This window comes from Oreochromis aureus, linkage group 1 (assembly GCF_013358895.1).
Source record: "Oreochromis aureus strain Israel breed Guangdong linkage group 1, ZZ_aureus, whole genome shotgun sequence".
In the NCBI taxonomy this organism is placed as follows: Eukaryota; Metazoa; Chordata; class Actinopteri; order Cichliformes; family Cichlidae; genus Oreochromis; species Oreochromis aureus.
In genome coordinates this window covers 23,770,942-23,791,439 of record NC_052942.1, presented here as the reverse complement: position 1 = coordinate 23,791,439, position 20,498 = coordinate 23,770,942, and the positions used below count along the sequence as shown (strand labels likewise).

Sequence of the window (20,498 nt, the reverse complement as noted above, 5' to 3'; positions counted from 1 at the left end):
TCAAACACTGATATCAACCGACATGTTCAGCCACACACAGCTTTTCTTTGTTTCTAGAGCAGTATTTAAAAGTTTTAGTCTGTTGTCCACGTGCAGCTGAGATAAACAAACTAAAAATATAATAAAAGGTCCAGAAATAGACAGAGGCTAATTTGTCATATTGCAGTATCATTAAGTCTGCAACAGTTATATGTTTGTATTTTTGGAGTACATATTAGCAGTGCTGGTCTGTTTGTACTCAGGTGACCTTTTTTGAAGTGGCTATAAAAGGAAGTACAAAGTACAAATTTATACACGTTTGGGCCATAAAATCTGTAGCTGTTTTTAAACATTTCCACTACAGACGCAGGAGGATTATCCATGACCTGTATGGGTTTTATTACTGTCGCATCTTTTTCCTATAGCTACCTAAGATTATGATGTACAAGATCTTAGATAACCATTAGCATGAGTCACAGTCTAGGTGGACATGACAATAAAAACAAAGGCGTGTAATACAAAAGACTTTTAAGAAGAAGTTATAGAGTTACTGTGGTTTTGCATTTTAATTAGTTCAATTTTTGTTTTCAATTTCTTTTTTGAATAACCAGGCCCCATCTTATCTTAAAGACCTCATAGTACCATATCACCCCAACAGAGCACTTCGCTCTCAGACCACGGGCTTTCTCGTGGTCCCAAGAGTATTTAAAAGTAGAAGCCTTTAGCTTTTAGGTCTCTCGTCTTTGGAACCAGCTCGCAGTTTGGATTTGGCAGACAGGCACCCTATCTACTTTTAAGATTAGGCTTAAAAAGTTCCTTTTTCATGAAGTTTATATTTAGGGCTAGATCAGGTGACCCTGAACCCTCCCTCAGTTATCCCGCAATAGGCTCGGCCACTGGGTGCTTCCCATGAGTTTGTTTTTCTCTGACCCTTTTTTCACTAACTGTGTTTACACACTTCTCTGCATTTAATTATTAGTTGTTATTTATCTCTGGTTTTCTTACTTCTTCATATGAAGAAGTAAGAAAATCAGTGCAGGTATTACAATTAAAACACCTTTTGACTCACAGCAGACAGCAGTTGACTCACAGTCTTGTCTACAGACTTATTAAACACATCCATCAAAGCCCTATTGGCAAGTTGTGGAAAATTTTTTCCAAACTAAGAAGTTTCTCAATTTTTTTCCTTTATTTTACTAAATTTTTTAAGTTCACTAAGCAATTTTTTAAAGAGTCTAATTTTTATTTTTTTAAGTTAATTAACACCTTTTTTTTCACGCTTATTTTTAGTTAGTTAGGCATGAAGCATGTTTTTGGCCTTCTAGAGTGAAAGTATAACTGAGATTTACCTAAACAAACATAAATATTTTAAAGATAAATGGACTGACTAATTAGTGGAGAAAGCCGTCCTACTTGACATTCTGCTAAATGGAGCGGGGGGTTTGAGACTGACACTTGATATTTCACAAACAGTGGCTGGCAGGGGCACCCAGGAAAGCAACACACCACCAGTTTACTGGGAAAGGCTCACACTTTCATTCCGCCTGCATTACATTAGCACCACACACATGTACGTCCACAGATGGCTGGTATGACTGTGCAGCGCTCTAGTATCATGCAGTTAAATTTGAATCAGTGCTACACACCAGTAGACTATCTGGAGTCAGGCAGAATATTTCAGAGGCACTTTATTTATATCAGCAAGGGGCACCACTTTTCCCACTGCTATAATTAGCCTGGGTAAATACTTAGGTCGATTACTCATAGTGCTAACAGAATAATAAAAAAGGAGAACTATTCAAAAGATGAGTTCGCACACCGACAGACACACAAACGGGTTGAAAGGGAACCTTTCCCTCTTATTCAGGGATTTCTGGGAAACTAATAAGCAGATGGATTTACTGTAATGCAACCGAATACCTTTGAATGTTTGTCCACATTGGGCTTGTTAATTGCATGACTTAGCTGTAGCGATCTTCTCAGTTACTGAACCTCACTCTTTCTTGACCCGCAGTAAACTGAGTTTTAAGGATGTGAATGGCAGAGCTGTATATCCGTATATCTATATAGATATAAAATACACAGAACTAATTGAATGTTGAACTTTATGCAAGGGAAAATTAAGCACAAAGTCAATATAAATATAGTTGTTATTTGCATTACTTTACACAGTCCAGCTGTTATTTTAGTCCCGTGTACATGACAGTTAAAGTCAATGTGCTGTCGGGTGAGCAATTTATGCATGTGGAATCTCCTGGAAGCAGTTTAACAACATTTCAATGAATCCACTTTGTTCTTTAACTTAACGTGCTTTCCTGGGCCTTTCTGTGTCACGTAAACTTTAAAAAAATGCTTATTTGACAGCTGTTATCCTCTCCATATACTATGAGGTATAAGGCCTGGGACCCTCAGTTAACTCCATTTAAGAAACTTACCTCGGCACATTGGCGTGAGCTTATGGGTGTATTATTCCATTTGTTGCCTGTGTTTATATCAGGAAGAGAGGTAGGCAATTTAGCCGGGCAGCAAGGAGACAAATGAATGTGCACATGTGGAGAGCAGGGGCTGCTGAGTTTGGGATTCGAAACGTGACATGAAATTCCAGTGTTGGCGTAAGGCACCTCGAGGGAAAAGCTCCTCTGTATGGCGTGATGACAGTGTTTTTCCCGGTGGCCTTTCCCTGATGAACAAGCTTTCAGGTTTTTCTCAGAAGGTTTAGTTGAGGAGAACAAACAAGCAGAGGTACTACGATACAGTTTCTTGTGGCAGTCGCGATCACCCTCTGGGTGCTGGGCTGGGTAATGAGCCTCGGGATATTCCACATTGACTGTAGCTGTTGTTGTGGCTCCTTTTCCTGATATCATTGGTTTCTGGTGGGCAAAGCGCAGCAACAGGCTGCTGGAGTGACGATTTGATCTGTCTAGAGACGTTGACACTTCGTTTATTTTGCTCATGTCCTCTGTTTTGGATTTTGGTTCATCCTGTAAAGGAATATTAAACTGCACCATGTGTTTGGTGTCCCTGAACTCCGCCGAACAGCTTCCTTTTGGGAAGCGATGGCCGCTTACTGCCGTGTTGGTGGACCCTTTGGAAGTCACTTCCTCATCTGCCAGTGAGTATCCATTAACAGAAGTCTGAAGAGATGACTGATTAGAGCCCTTCCCTATAGGGAGAGCGGGAAAAGCAACTGGACTTACTGGGGAAGCAGGTGGGGTGCTGCAGGGGCTCTTTGGGAATATAACTAAGGAGGAGCACCGCCTCAGGGGGACCTTGGACTTGCAGCAGTGTAGACTCCTCTCTTGGGTGGTCTTATGCTTTTCTGTTGCCTCTGGCTCGAAGATGCTGTTACTGCTACAGTAGCCGCCATCGCTGGCCATGCTGCTGCTGCACGAACCCCCGTCAGAACCCGTACCCGCTCCTCCTCCTCCTTCACCAGCTCCCGGTTCTCCATCCTCTACGCTGCCATCCACCTCTCCGCTGAGCTTTCCACAGGGCTTGAGTGAGATCTGTAGAATTCTCTTCTTATTACATCCTCCGGTGTTAACCCTGGGTATGAACACTGAAGAGTACTGATTATTAACATAGTCTGGTGACAGAGGAGTCACCTTCAAGTGGACAGAACTGTGCGCCAGACTCTCCGAGGGGCTTTGAGCTGACACACCGACTCCGCTTTCTTCACCATGGCTGCTGAGGCTTTCTGACAGAGGGTCCGTGTTGCTTCTCCTTGACGCAAAATGCAAGCGGAGCCGACGTGCCATTCGTTTAACTCTCTAATCCCTGCAGCGCCAGCGGGAGCTGCATGATCAAACTTGCTGGCTGGGAAAAGGAGAGCAAAGCAACTGCTCCAAACTCTGCTCTGTGATCACAATCATTAGGGACTGTGCATTGCCAAAATAGCTCTGGTGACAACCTACATTCCTCTCCAGGCGGACCACGGCTTTTAGTCAGGGGAGGTCAGTGGTTCTGTGTGGAGGCATGACCCAAACAGATGACCTTTGAAAACAGATTAATCTCACTGCTGAGCCCCCTTTAAAGACAGGGCCTCGGAGCAGAAAGCAACACTAAGAGTTTAAAGAAAAAGCTTCCACTGCTGACCTGCTTCATAGCTTTAGCTCAGGGCTAGTTAACTGAACCCTCAGACAAATTTTTAACACCTCACATCTGCTGTTGCCACCTCACTCCTGTTTACTCCCATGGGAAAAAAAATGTAAAAAACACAACACGGCAGTCCTCCACGCTGCATCTTCGACTGAAGCTCTGGTAAACTGTTACATCTGCTTCAGGCCACTCACCCAAGACTCCACTTCCTGCTGCAGTTATGCTTCTTATGTTTCTGCTGCTCTGTGCCCCCACAAATATTTTTACCCACTGCTATTGAATTACAGGAAATCAAAGGGACTGACTTTCAACATAATTCTGCTTCAGAGTGAGGACTGGGTGACAAAGCTCAGCTAGCACACAATAAAAATGCCGAAGAAAATATGCAAAAGAGCACCTAAACAAATAAAAACATTAATAAAAATGCTTTTTGATCCTCAGTGACTTATCAACCTGCTGCAAATCATTTGCTTTGCTGCAGAAAATTCAACACGATAAGAGTGAGAAAGATTTGTGGGACCGCGGTGACGTGATACCAGTCACTCGACACTTCATGTAACAGTCAGTGCTCGTCTGATTTCCTCTCCACGCCTGTTGACAGTCCGATTTATTAACGGTTGCCTATTGTGAGCCCAGGCTGGCCTATTTCAGGATATTGCTCTGCCTCCAAATCGGTTTTAGCATAGTCTTTAATAGTAAGAACCCAGGCCAGGATAAAGCAATGATTCACCGGTGGACACTTCCTGCTGCGGTGGAAGTCATTACCTAAATTTTTAAGGAGCATGACAAACTGCCAGAAAAAACCTGTGATTGGTCATTAATCACTCATCCAGCCAAAAGCAGCTTTAACTGATGTTGACGGTATCTAGGCCATAAGACAAGGCTGGTGACGCACACCGCACATTCATGTTAAGTCACAGAGTATGGTGTAATACGCCAATAATGCAAAGCTGCCTGGAAATAGGCACAAGAATTTGGCATGACAGCGAACATCATGCTTTGCATCGAAGGATAAGTTATATTTAATAAAGTCCTCAGCGAGTGTGTCTGAGGTGAGGTCATCAATAAATTGGGTCAGTGGGGTGTGGTTAGAGTAGAGGCTGGGCATCTGTTAAGGTGCAGCCCTAAAGAGTCACGAGTTGATAAAATCTATTTGTTTATCTTTTGATGTTTTACGACCAAACAAATCAGCGGAAGATATGGCTGAACTGATAACGTTGTCCTAAAGGAACAAGGGGCACTGACTGACATCTGACTGGGGTGTCTGAGAGTTGGTGTGCATGTCTGTGTGTAAATGCATTCTATACAACTCATCAAACATGAAGTAATCACACTTTTAGAGAGCTGAGTAGCATTTCTCAGATCTCTGTCCATGAAAATATTGACAGGCATTTTTAATCCATCCATGCATGCATTCTGTTCTGCTTATCCTTTTCAGGGTCACAGGGGGGCTGGAGCCTATCCGAGCTACCCATTTTTTATCGTTAAAGAAATATTATAAAGGTGATTGAACATCTGCTGCCAGTATCCAAAAGCCAAACAGGGCGAATGACCTCTTTAAAATCTCTCAGTGAGACATGCTTTTACAGGAGACTCTTTCTAGAGTAGAGTAAAGAGCTTGGAAAGAAAGCTTGGACTTCTTCAAGTTTATTGAAGACTTATTTGGCACCTTTCTACTTTTTAATTCCAAGAAATCACACATGGATTCATATAGCACTTTATTATATGCCTTTAAGCACTTTCTAACTATCACACACTGTCTTTCTTTAATGGATTCTTCTGAGGAACTTTGGGGATCAAACCACTGACCTTCTTTTTATCAGATGACCCGAATGACTGAGCAACATGTCCTGTTTTGTTCACTTATACCATTTCTGATTTACTAGAATTTTTCTACTGATAAACTTACTGCAAACCAAGACAGCGACAGCTACATGTTTGAAACTCGCCTCCTGCTAATGTAATAGTGTAAGTAACTGCTACAAGTTAATTTTTCACACATGGAAGTTCACTGCAGGTTCCATTTAGGATTAGGCTTAATCCATATCTGAAAAACCCACTGATGTAGTTTATCTTCACAGAAGAGATATATATAGTGTACTACATAACAAATTTCAGTGATATATTAATACATCCAGCTCCAGTCTCAGTCTGAGCAGGTTTTTCTACCTGCCTGATTGGTTTGGTAAGTTTGGTTGCCTCTCAGTGTTTAGCTTTTTTTCATAGTCTTTGTAAATGTTGTTTTGCTGTAGGCTACAAAGCAGCTACCATTGTATCACTTTCTTTTACCATTTGAATCGTGTCAATTAATTCAAGTGCAGGTAACCATAGCAACTTCTGCATTCATGCTGTCTCTGGAAGTGGGGAAGGGCCTGCTGCAAAGGCACACTCATGTATTTTAAGGGAGAACTGTAAAGCAGCATCTGATTTACTTTTTTATGGTTTTTGTGGGTGTGTCTAGCTGCTTGTGAGATAACCTGGAACTAGATATGACCACACTGCTGTTAGATTAGATTATGTTAGATTAGACTGGGGGGTCTGCTGGCGTAGCCTGTTGAAGTGCTATCAGAATATGTAATTTTACTTTTTTTTAATTGTTCTCAAGAGTCTGGGTAATCAAGGAGCAAAGGAAATATCATTTTAGCTAAGATGCATCGAACATTAACTACATGTTTCTCCCCCCAAAAAACAAAAAACTTCTTGCTTTTCTCCAAAACATAGGATAAGGGTACAGATAAGGGTACAGAGGTCGACGCTGATAATGACTAATGCCAGAATTATGTTTCAGCTGGGAATCTACACTGTAACCCAACAAAACCTGATGTGTACTTCACAAGAAATCAAACTACATGTTGGGTCAATGAAGGCAACAAATGTCAGCAAACTCCTAGCTGAAACTATCACAATGGACGTGAGGGAATGTACAAAGAAGTGGAAAAACTAGAAGGACAATATGTTTGCACCTGAAAAAACCCTGACTAAAACAAAGAGCGAAGACCCAGAAGGAAAAAAAATTAACAGCATTTTATTTATTTCAGTTGGGACACGACCACATGGTAATTAACACATAATGTACCATTACAAGGATAAATACCAGGAACAATGTCAACCACTTAGGTAGGTTATATCTAGCCTCTACAAAGATTCCCAGTGATTCACATTCTCTAAGTGAGCCATTAGACTTCAGAGCTGCTCAGAAAGTAGAACAAGTGCTGAATTCTGCAAAAATAAAGTTGTTTTTTTTTCACTAGCTTTAATAAAACATCAGAAGCTGTAACTTTAATCACAATTTACACTACCAGCTCACTGCTATGTTTACCTTACGCGAGTTTTTTTCTGGCTCCGGGGAGTTGATTACACACGTACGCATGACTCATCTGCTTATAGTTAAGGCAAAGAGTCGGTGTTACCTTACTTAACAGACGTCTGTGAAATTTCTTGTTATTTCCAGCCATTTCATTAAAAAAATGTACTTAGGAAAAAATGTTTACAGAAAGAAAAAATGGAGTCCTGGTGATTTTACTGTGGAATAACACCAAAATCTATTGAGTGGGCACCAAATACCATGTTTATTAGTAACAGGCTGTGTACTATCTGAAAATCTGGCAAAAAAAAATAAAGTGTCCAAATGTATACATCCATCATCACATTTTGTTAAAGTAAAAACTACTTTTGGTGGTGCTAGAGGACATGTCATAGTCCAAAGGAACAAAGATTTATGCTGTGGGAATAATAAATGTTTATTTATTAAACTCTCAAGAGGCTATAATTGAAAGTCTTAGCCAGAAGAATCTTATCATGCCAAGATGTGAAAGCTCACACTGTGGAAACACCATGTGGAAACAATAATCATCCAATCAACACATCTCGTAGGAGACGACCAACAAAGCACGTTTCTTGCTGAGCTCTCGGTGTGTCAGAGCTGCAGACACACACACACACACACACACACACACACACACACACACACACACACACACACACACACACACACACACACACACACACACTTTCACAGCTCTGACACACCCTCCAAAATACTCCAACGTGTACCTGGAGCATGACAAGGCAGAGATGAGTGACTCACCCCCGTCTTTATTTTATCATGTGACTGGAAACCTGTGAAGTAGTGACAGGTTCTACAAAACATTCAGCCATTTAGCTGCAAATGAAAGCTCGTGTGTTGACGGTTTTTAAATGACCTAACGACTGATTATACCTGAAAAGTCTGAGCAAAACCCGCTGAAACATGTTGAATGTTGTGGTAACAAATTTATGATGTATAAACTCCACGATTACAAAAAGCATCACAAGCCTATTAACAGTGACGTGATTCAGATTTCAAAAGAGTTAGAAATGTGAATGTAATTATCATAAACCGATGGGACTGCTGGATGGCTGCCTAATGCTTGGCTTTTCATTGACTTGTAATTCCAAGAATCTACTTTGCCACTTCCTGGTATTGTTGGGGACCAAACTTTACCAGTGATAAAAGTCTATGAAGCTGTATACAGCTCCAGTAGGAAAGGGGCAGGTGATTCACTGATTCTACAAACTGCAGGTCGTGTCGCAGTTATACGAAATGTAGCTTAGGACACTACAAAGAATGACAACTTCTTTTGTTTACTTTCCATTATAAAAAAAAGTTAGTTATGAATGAAATATTAAATATGGAGCAGCAAAACAATCAAGAAAACAATCCAAAGCTTCCAATAAAAAAATCTGTGTCTGTGCTTTGGAAAATATATTTTCCCCCAAGTTATTGCTGGAAATTGCTGGCAGCCAGTAGATGAAATTGGTCCCAAAGAGGTACATACGGTGCTGCACATAGGAACTCCTTGGAGTTGCTTTGCTCACTAGCAGATTGCCACAGTTGCTACATGTAGTTTGCATGGACTTGTCTGCAAACAATTGTCGACTGCTCACCAAGCGGTAGTAAAACTGTGAAAAGTGAGACGCAAACTAAAAAATGGAGACTGTGTGCCTTTGAAGTAAAAGATAGTCGCTTGTCAGACAGTCTCTAGGACTAAGTGACTGAGGCCTTAAACACTAGTAGATGTTTTTATGATTATCATTTTCTAGCCTGCTTTGTGGACACGAGTGTAGTTGGTGGTTCTTTTCACAGACGATCAATGCAAATTGAACAAGAGCAGCTCAAGACAAATATCTACACCATGTCTCTGGATCTGGGATATTTATTATTTCAACTTATGGAAATATGACTGCTGTTTCTTGGAATTATGAAATCTCTTCAATCCAGATCTGAAAGGAGAGCAACTCCAAAATTCCCACCTCTGGTAAAACTTTTATAAATTTGTTCATACTTCATAAAATAATCCTAAAAACAAACAGCAAAACCAAAGCTTAGCGTGGCAGATGCATAAAAGAAAACACAGGAATTATATTCAACGTGAAGCTAATTTGTTATACACAGGCACATCTCTCTGGCGCGTGAATATAAAAGTGATAAAGAGAGTTTTCAGTACATTTTCTGCCTCTGTGAGTTGAGGTGATATTTAGTACAGTCACATCAGGACTTCTGAGCATCCATCTTGGTTCACTGCCTGACCGTGTTGACATTGCATACAGTTACAGGCTGTTAGCTGCAAATCTCAGACAGAAGTGGTCGTGTCACTAGAGTCCGCCTGTTCATGCGCCCTGCTTTGTATCAGCCCAGGATGAAACTGGGTCAGCAGCTTATCACATCTCCTGCTACATTTAGGCTACATCCTAAAACCTTTAACATCACTTTGGGCCAATTGTATAATCAATAAGGAAACACTAGACACGGGCATCTATATTCTCTTCAGACTCCTATTTAAACTATTCAGCTACATCCTCTCCATGCCCTTAAGATTTGCCCATATTTACAGTCATGAATAATAAGGTATCCCAGTTTCCAACAATACTTCAAGTGTCATGGCAAAATAAGGGCCTCTGTGTATTTGACAGGCAGACAAAGCACAGTTAACCTTGTAACGACTGGGGCATACCCTCCTCCATACAAATACGACACATACAGTACCATTTTACAACATGCAACGGCTTCTTTCCACAGCAGACAATGTTTTATTTCTTAGTCAATAAATGGGCAAAACTGGAGTGTTGTGTAGTGTGAAAGGTGATCATTTTTTTATATTCAATTTATTTACGACTACCTTATTTAAAAAAAAACCTGAAAAAGTATTGCCTACTTTGATCAAGTCTGTTACTCCTGTGTTCTTAGAATAAATTACAAATATTTTGCTTATTATAGGATATAATTAAAAAAAAAGTCTACTGAGCTAGTAGATCTGTCAATAATGAGGGTACCGTGGACCTTTGACAATCACACAATCCATAACTGTAACTGGCATTTCTTTCGTGTAGCAAAAATTAATTTCAATGGAAAATTAGGCTTTGTAAGTTGCAATTTAAGAACATAAACATGACCTAAAAGTGATCTTAGGCTCCAGCAACTAGCAATTTACGCCTGTTTTACTTCTGCTGGTCAGACAGGAAATGTATATGTGCCATCTTGGGATTTGTAAATGTGTTGAACCATTACTCGAAGTTATCATTTTCTGCAGACTGGAGCCTCGTCCAAGTGTGCAGAGCATGAAATAAGTAAAGTAAATGCTCATTATAGGCTCACATCATGGTTGGACTCAGATCTAGTGGACAATGCCAAATGACAAAAATGCATTGAAGCAGATAAACTGTCAATATTACCGTTATGTTAGCAGTTAATGTGATAAAATGCAAAATATATTTCCAGTAAAAAAATTTGTTTCATTCTTTGTCTGTTGTTACACTTCAAATCTCATATCTGCTGACTCTCATTCACATATAACATCAAAATGTAATATATAATGCCACCATCTCATCTACAACCTCATTTGACTTGACCAAACACACACATATACAGATCACAGTAGGAGGTCTGCATTTGTTTGAGAAATCTGGGGAATTAAAAAAAAACAACTAATTAATGTGTTAGAGACCCAGTTTACTCTTAAATGTTGGCCTGATCGGTCTGTCCCATTCTAACAGGAATTATTGGGGTGTCTGTTTAGCTTACTCCACAGCTCCCCACTACACTTTAACTCCACAGTATTTGACCAGCTTTACATTTAGGCAATCCAACCACAACTAAAGAGCATAATCCCAGTACCTTTAGTAATTAAACCCCCTCCAGATATCACATTTCATTTGGATTTTACACTGTGTGTGGAAATACTGATGATAAAGATCTGCTGCTGCCCTGCTCACTTATTTTCACTTATTCACATTTGTTTTCACATTTGCACAGACACACACACACACACACACATGGAAACCCATGCCCAAAAGCTCCTGGCAGACAATTTCTGTGCTGATGTTAATGCCAGAGAAGTTTTGAAGGTCTCCCAGGTTTTACACAGTCAGCGACCCCACTATATAACTTTACGTGGTATGGGACTTTGGTGGTTGACTTGCTGTAGTACCTAAAGTTTGCAGTAGCATAGCTTATAACGTATAGCTGCTTGTGAATATCTAGAAGGGAGGACACTTCACCAACTGACTTGTTGCAACGGTGGCATCTAATTACAGTTTCACAAATTCAGCGAGCGCTTCAGAACAGCCCATTCCTTCACAAATGTTTGTAAAGGCAGACTCCACGGCTAGGTGCTTGATATTATACACCTGTGGTAATGTGAATAAAAGCACCTGAATTCAAATAATAAGATTTGTCGCCCAATGCAGTTTAGTGTAGCTCATGTATAGAAACAAACATAAATAATTAAAACTAACTCACCAGCCGGTTCTCATCAAACACCTCAAACAGCAGACGATGCTTCTTGGGATCAACCTGAAACACGATACACACTTTAAAGTCAAAGCTGCCTAATCGACCAGTAAAATAACCCAGATGCGTGAACAACAATGCAAGAGTAGTTAAAGTGTCACATGTTATGGCTACAATTGATTTAAATCTGATTTCTGAATCAGGTTTTCCTAAGTAATCGTTGATTTAACTGATATCGCATCAGTGTACGTTCAATTTATGAAAAAAATAAAGCACTACATGCATTTTAAAATGTGCTTAATGTGAATCACGTTTCACTTACTCTGAAAAAAAATTCTTCATTCCACTTGGGGTCCAGTGTCTGCGGGTCAAATGAAAAGAGAAAAGAATAAAATAAATCAAAGAGATATGAGCACGACTTCAAAAGCAGGTGTTCACCTATTTACCTTTTTGATGGTTTTGGTCTGAAGGCTTGCGATCTCTCCAGTGACAGGATCGTAGAGGGACAGTCTGGTATAGGGATCACTGCAAAGGAAAAACAGAGACTCACTAAGTCATTGGTCGATACAGATTCAAACAGTTGTGATCTGCTTCCTGCCCTCAGCGGTTTATTCAAAACACTTAATATCAGCCTCTACCTTCAGAACCTAAGAAACATTAACGAAATTGTTCCAGCTTGACATGCTCATAATTGCAGTTTCTATTTTATAATGATTCTAGGAACTGTGCATAGAAACCACATCCATCAAAGAAACTGTATTATTCATTGCTCTGTCTTAACGAAGCATTAGTAATGCATTAAATGACGAGCGCTCCACTAGAGTGGTACTAATAGAGCAATTTTGGCCATTACGCGAACAATTAAACACAAAATGGACATAAAGACAGAAGAGTCCCAAAACAACCAGTAAAATCCACAGAAACTCTCAATTATGCGTCTTTGCTTTGTATGCCATACTGTGTGGAAGTTAGGGGAATTATTTTCAACTTTGAAAAACAAAAACTAAAAGTGGGGGAAAGGTATGAGTGAAAAATGTTGTAGACACACTGGTTTTTGCTTCTTTGGAGGGAGTCCCAGAGTTACAACAGTACAACAAATCCCCAGAAAAACCACAGAAAAAAGATGTTTTTATCTGAATTAGGAGTGGAAATAAAAAGGGTAGCCAGCTGTATCTAAATATCTGAGGAATGTTAACCATCAGAAAACAGAGTTTAACTAAAGCTTTTCTGCAAATGACACAGAACAAAGTCCTTCTGTTTTTTGGAACAAATGGAGGATTTAATATGAATCAGTGATTCACAAATTCCAGTAAGCTCTGATTGTAACGTAAAGAGGAAACAGAAACAACTTCCAGAGCACAGGTGCCCCCTGTGCTCTGGAAGTTGGTGACTTAAGATTTTTTTCAAATCTGCTGTGAACATTTTTAATAATCATCAATTTATTTACACAAAGAAATTTTATGGTTGTCAAGTAGCACATGTGAGGATTGGTTGCTTTTTTCTTTAGATGTCCTGCAATGCTGCACATTAAATATGTTTGTATTTTGAATCGCTGATAAAACTGAGAAATGCCAGAGAATCACACTGAGGTTTGGGGAAATTTATTTAGAAGAAAAAAACACATTAGTCATATATTTTTAAAACACTGGATTAGTCTAATCAATCAGACCGGAGAGCAACCTGTAACTCTTCTGATTTTAAAGGTTCAGGCTTCTAATTCTGCTACAAGTGTGTGTGATTGTTTTAAGTTTACGACAGTTGATAATCCTATTTCTAATTTCATAAAGGAAGAGCTCTGAAAGCCATGTGGTATGTGGTTAGATTGCAAAACACATTAGTGACAATGCTCTGACCCATGAGTCTCAGACTTTTCCAACAATTCCTGTGTTGGAAAACAGTGGCTCTATTAAGAATACCCACTTAAGGCACATGTGAAATTATATTTAAAGTTCCTCTTTGAGCAAACTGGCATGAAAAACAGACCATGTTCCTCCAGCTTACCTGGCTCCAAGAATATCCTTTTTGGCCAGTCCAATTCCAGCAATGACTTTCACCTTCAGGATTCTGTTATCCTCCTGAATCAACAAAATAAAATAAAACAAGTCTATTTACATTACAGTAAAATACAAATAGGGACAGAGACTGCATACAGCTTACAGCTTTGACTTCTGCTGCACATATATACACACACAGGCAATATTACTCAGTAATCATAGTTTTCTGACTTTTTATTTATTTTTAACTTGTGTCTTGTTTGCACACTGTGGGTCGAGAGTGTAATGATATTACACTCCTGTGCGTGTCCTGTAAACATGGCAGAACTGACTTTGACTTCAGTCCAGTCCAGAGTTATCCTAAACTGGATAAGCAGAAGAAAACGGATGGATGGATGGATGCATGAATGCATGAGGACAAGCATGAGGCGGCTTTGGTGCATTATTTTATTAAGACTGAGCTATCTGTGTCACTGAGTCAAGAGTTTGGATTGTAACACTGGACCTAAACTTCTTAAATCTTCCACCTGTCCACTTTATAATAACTCTAAAACTAATAAACACTAAACTGGCACTGGCCTTTTCATACAACACAAACTAAACAGAAAACCCACAAAAAGCACTCTAATTATAGCTTTATAATATAGTTGTAATCTGCACATGGACAGTCTAGTGTATACCGATGACTTGTATGACAACAGGTGTCCAATAAGTGATGAAAGACAATAATAAGAGTGTAGCAGCACTGATGCAGTGTGACTTTAGCCTGATCGTTACCACATGCATGCATGCATACAGCTCGCCGTGCAAGCATGCATGCAGTGGTCTCAGGGTGATGTAACATCCTCACAGCACTTGGCTCTTGTGCCGCATTTTTACCGTAAAATCAGTGAATCATCGGGAGATTTCGCAACCTGTCACACTGACCCCAGCTCCTTACACTGTATTCCCTGTTTTGCTTTGTTGTCCTTCTCTGAATCTTTTCACAGACATCTGCTGCTTCGGTAGAGCTCAGTTTTGTTTGTTTGTTTGTTTTGTTTATCTTGAGCAAACGCAGAAGGCGTTGACAGCCCAGGAGACGGCGGGTTTCCTGCCCGAGAAAAACAAAAGCTCTATCATTTTCAAGGCTCCCCTAACACTGGCTGGCAGTAGTTGGGAGATTTTCAAACTACATCGATTGTCTATTAATAGGTAACACATTTATCTGGCGGAGACGAAACTCCGAAGCGGACAGACGCGGTAAGTTAGGGAGAGTTAGCTCGCTAACTCGACGCTCCGGTTAGTTTCTAGGTTAGCTGGCGTTGGTTAGCTGGCTAACGACAGCGGCCTCGTTTACAAACCGCCAAGTTTACCTCATCTGTCTGAAGTCCTGAGATCTGTGAAGAAACTGAAGCCATGATAGTATCCTCGCCCTTCTTCCTCCCAAACAGCGACAAGAAGAGGAAGAAGAAGAAGGAGGTGGCGGTGCGACAGACGGTGCTCCGCAAAGGTGTGCTCTTCCACTCCGCTGTAAGTGAGGTACTCCCTCCGTGTGTTTACCCTGCTGGATGGCGTGAAACTAACCTACTGATAAAGCTGTGATACCGTCGTCACTCTGTATCCATTCTCCTCCTCCTCCGCCTTCTATTCCTCCCCCTCCTCCTCCTTCCTCTTCCTTCTCTGGGTCCCCCTTTCACAGCCTGAGGAAACCCAGAGGGAGCCTCTGAGAGATGGATGTAATGTCACAGTGTGTGTGTTATATAAAGGAAACCATCCATGTTTATTACATAGTAAATAAGACAGGCATTAAACAGGTGGGTCGCATTGATAGAGATTAAAAAGCACATATTACAGTGAGAGATGTGTAACGAAACAAAGATTATATATTAAATTAATCCGATTTTTAAAGTTTAGTTTTGAGTTTGGTTTTTTTTTTTTCCAAGGGTTTCCACTTCCCCATTTCAGTTTGAAAAGTTTAACTTTAGTTTCGTTTTAATGCCCTACTTTCTCTGGTAGTATTAGCCGTTTAATTAATCTCATAGAAAGGCTGTATTTAACAAAGCTGACCCTCATTCACGTAGACAGCCTCAGTAAAGTATGTATTTTATTTTACTTTTGTTAGTTTTGTAAGTTCGCAAAATAATTTTACCTCGTTAAATTTATTTATTTATTTATTTATTGAATTTCAGTTAACTAAATTGTTTTTTCACAGCTACTATACTGTGCAAAAGTCTTGAGCCACCCCTCATTTCTTTATATTTTGCTAGAAAAATGGCAAAGTTAATATTTGCTATGGCCACCTTCATTCTTCAACAGGGCCTGAACACTCTTAGACAAGCTTTATTGTAATTTCTTTAAGTAGTCTTCAGGAAAGACCTTAAGCTACTGTTGTTGCGATTTGGCGCTATTTTAATTAAACTGAATGGACTAGTTCCCCAGACTTCTTAAAGGACATCTAATGTCAAATATCTTTTCCGGATGTTATTGCGTAGTGAATCAAACTCTGATGGTACTTTTCTGTGTTAATAATTCCATCAATTATGAGCAGATCTCTAATATCACTGGCTGAAATACAGCCCCAAACCATGGTAGAGAGTCGGCAGTGTTTTAGAGCTAAAGAGCTGGGATGCCCAACAAGGCCCAGGGGCCAGAATTATCCCACCAAAGACTCCCACATAGCCCACTGGATGGCTTTGGAAAACGTGAACGTGGGCATACATTTTAGACTTTTAACTATATTTTCAAAGCTTTTATGACTTTTCTACCTCACTCATGAACATTCATACTACACCAAAGTAAAATAACAGAATGATTGTATTTTTTTCATCTACTATATATATTTATGATTTTTACAGTGTTTTCACCATTAAAATAAAGACAAATAAAAAGAGGACCGTCTGTTTAATGAGCTAACAGAACTTTTTCTGTAAATTTGCATATTTATTTCTCACAATTTAAACCCAAAGCAGCATTTCTGTATCATACAAAAAGACTGAGATGTATTGGTGTAATTGCAATTCTTTTGGTATTGATTAAACTTCTTTACACTGACAGAAAGATGAGTTTCACTGGTCAGTGCTGTAGACAGTCACTGTTGTACCTCTATCCTGACCTCCTCCATACACATTAACAACAGTTTGAACCAAAAACTTTGCATTTACCACTCTGCAAGAAGTGTTGCCACAAGGACAGGACATGCTGTGAGATAACATTTTAAGCCTGACACTTCTTATTTTGTCTTACATGTGTCCAGTTTTTTCCATTTTTTAAAGACAAAACGCATACCATGCTGAGATATGACAAGTTTTTAGCTAATAAATCTTTGGGAATCAGCTTGTTGGTGAAAAAATACTATTATTTATCTGTCAAACTGTGCTATCTGTGCGATTTTTCTTTGATTCAACAACAGAAATTGAAACAAATGATGTGTTTTTCGATAAGGTGCTTGTAACAAAGTGCCTAAAGATAGAATTTAAAATTGATTCTTTGCTAAATTGTCTGTTATGTCTAGACACAAAACTTTTTTTAATGTCAGAATGAATTATAGGTTACTGTTAAGTGGCTTAACAAACAATAACAGCAACAACAAACATTCCTCTGCAAATTGTCAGGTACAAGGACCGCACTGGAAGTGAGTGAAAAAGCAGCCAATTTCCAAAGAAAAGCTCCAAATAGCCTGAAGAATCATTGCTCAAGACCACCTTAAAATAATTCCAAGAAAGTTGATTGGAAGCAAAATATAAAGAAATGTGGCGCAAGACCTTTCCACAGTATTGTACTGTAGTTCTAGATTTTAGTTTAGGTGTAGTTGCCTATAACAGTTATACAACACCAATAAAACTCCAATACAAATACAAATGCACGTGAACGCAATTATAAAAGCATAAACAGTAAAACCAGCTACACTGCTTCAGATTATATAACATCACAATAAAGGAAATTTACAGATGAAAAGGTGGAAGGAGTAATCAGTTAGACCACCATGGAAAAATACTACAAGAATGGTGACTCGGTGTCACATGGCATGTAGAGCTGCTCTGCATTTTTATCCCATCCTTCCCATATTATTTTGACAATGTCTCACATGTTTATAGGGCTGTTAAACTAATTTTAGTGCAGGAGTTATATGCAGTCCAATTTGATCTATTGTAAAATACGAAAAAAAAAATCCTTTGATTTCTTCAATTTTAGTGAAAGTACATTCTGAAAACATTCACATTTAATGAATCAAATTTATCCAAAACGATGAACAACCTGACATGTTTTAAGAAAAAGCTATTTCTTTTTGGGCTTTGTAGCCTTTATTGAGACAAGAAACATACAGTAAATGGCTTCAGGGTTGACTCTAACGCAGGCTTCTGCAATATCCTTATCGCATTTGGCCACCCGCTCAACCTGGTGGGCTATACCGACACCCAGGAAAAGCTTGATAACTATATGTCTCAGTTTTTCCACATACAGTGATTTGCTTTCATCATGTGAACATTTATAGATCGAGAAAGCCACAAAAACCTTCACATGTAGAGTTTTTATAACTAACCAATTAAATGCTTACTGTTGTTAAAGTCTAAACATGCTTAAAAGTCAAAACCTCGACTACAGTGATACTAATACACAAACAGTTAATTATGAAATAAATATAAATTCACAAAAGCTTAAAAATGTTGTGCACTTGAGGAGAGAAAATAAAAATGTAGGCAAATGTAAATGTTTGATGAATGTAAACCATCTATAACACAAAGTTTAACTAAATTTTCCCTTTTTTTCAACACAGAAAAAAGTCCTTCTGTGTTTTTTGAGACTGGAGGACGTGGCACAATCTTCCAACACTGAACGTCCCCAAGGTCAAACCATGCAAAAAAAACTCAAGGGCTATATCTCAGGCTCTACAGGCCTCACTTAGCGTGTTAAATAAATGGAACAATGTGACAAAAGTGGAGATGTTTGGGCATAATTCACAGTATCAGGTTTGGTGAAAACTAAACACAGCATATCAGCACAAATACCTCACACCAAATGCCAACACGCTGGTGAAGGGCAATGATTTGGGCTTGTTTTACAGTCACAGAGCCTGGGTAGTTTGGAGTCTTTGAACTCCTCTGTATGCCAAAGTATTCTAACGTTAAACATGAGGCCGTCTGTCCGACAGCTAAAGCTTTGTCCACATTGTGTCATGCAACAGGACAATGATTCCAAGCAAAGCAGCAAATCTGCATCAGAATGGCTGAAAAAGAAAAGAATTAAGCTCTTGCAAGGGCCTGGTTAAAGCGTCAACCTGATTGAAATGCTGTGGCGGGACCTTAAGAAAGCTGTGAATGAACAAATTCCTGCAAAAATCAATGAACTGAAGCTTTGTTATAAAGAAGAGTGAGCCAAAATTCCTTCACAATGATGTCAGAGACCGATAGAGCCATACAGGAAACAGTTACTCCAAACTACTGCAGCTAAAGGTGGCTCTACGTCCTGCTGAATCTGAGGCTGTAGTTAGCTTTTCATAAGACTGCATATGAGTTCCTGTCAAAACATGTCAAAACAGGAACTGATAAGTGAATCACAAATTCCCGTAAGCTCTGTTCACCTCTTCACAGATATAATCAAGATTTAGTTTCCCACTTTTCAAATGTGAGGATTTGTTGTTTTTCCCTTTTTGTGTGTCAATGTAATGTAATTTAAATATATTTGGGTTATAACATGATGTGAGCATCCACAGAAGCTCTTTGTTGTGTTGTTGTATTTTTTTAAAAGTGCTACACAAATTAAGTTCATTGTGATCAAATGCAGTATATTTGTCGATGCCATGCCTTTAACATTGTCCCACACAAACATGCCCTTTGCCCCACATTTAGTTTGTTGGGGTCCGGTCAGCCCAGCACAAACACAGTATTTGTAAACACTCCTTATGCAGACGCTGCTTCAGTTTTTGATATGCATTTGTAATTGTACCCTGTTGGATGCATTTATGAGCTGTTGTAATCACTTCACACAGAGTCCAGCAGACTGTTTAACTGCTCTCTCTAACTTTTTATGCCACACTTGGGCCCAGTGTGCTATACAAAAGCACTTAGAGCTCAGTTACCATGTGGCTCTCCTTCCTCAGACACAAGTTTGCCACCTCAGTTGGTTTACTCACACTAAACAGTAAAACATTCACCGCCTCATCACTCTTGCACTCACCCAGCTACTGTACACATGCCATGGTTTGTTTAAGTTCTTTCTTTATGTTTCTTTAATTGAAAATAAACCATTTGCCTTCATCTCCCCAGTTCCCGTGCAGCCCGCTTTGTGACAAGTGGGGGCCCGTCCAATAAATCTAATTTCCTGGGTGTCTCACATTTCTTTTTATAACTAAAGAACAGCTACATTCACCTAAAAATCGCCAGGCTGGAAAAATGTCTTTGTCCCATGGAAGAGTATGTAGAGTCTTGTAAAAATAGATAAGCCTAAACTTGTTTAGTAAATTGAATTCAGCCATGGTGGACACTGAGCAGAGGGAATGCACTTGCTCACTCTCAACCCCCTGATGTTGACATTATGCTTTATGGTTAGGGTATGTCTCTTTTTACGTAAGCTTTTATTGTTTTGTTGTATGCATGTGTTTTTTATCTGTCTGCATGTATTCTGCGCGTGTTTTAACTGACCTATGTGGAGCCTGTTATAGTCAGTAAAGGTAATAACCATAA

The 20,498-nt window shown here is 39.4% G+C and overlaps 1 protein-coding gene across 1 annotated transcript in view; it reads right to left on the bottom strand.

Annotated features, from left to right (window-relative positions):
* nedd4a (NEDD4 E3 ubiquitin protein ligase a) overlaps positions 1–15,323 on the bottom strand; it is a 40,197-nt gene extending 24,874 nt beyond the window's left edge. Inside the window, exons 1-5 of the mRNA XM_031758041.2 lie at positions 15,192–15,323; positions 13,847–13,920; positions 12,292–12,370; positions 12,168–12,206; positions 11,855–11,908 (exon numbers count right to left, since the gene is read on the bottom strand). Of these exons, the coding sequence (XP_031613901.1) occupies positions 11,855–11,908; positions 12,168–12,206; positions 12,292–12,370; positions 13,847–13,920; positions 15,192–15,236 (291 nt within the window). The 5' untranslated portion in view covers positions 15,237–15,323. The remainder of the gene's footprint in view (positions 1–11,854; positions 11,909–12,167; positions 12,207–12,291; positions 12,371–13,846; positions 13,921–15,191) is intronic.
* Between the last annotated feature and the right edge of the window lie 5,175 nt (positions 15,324–20,498).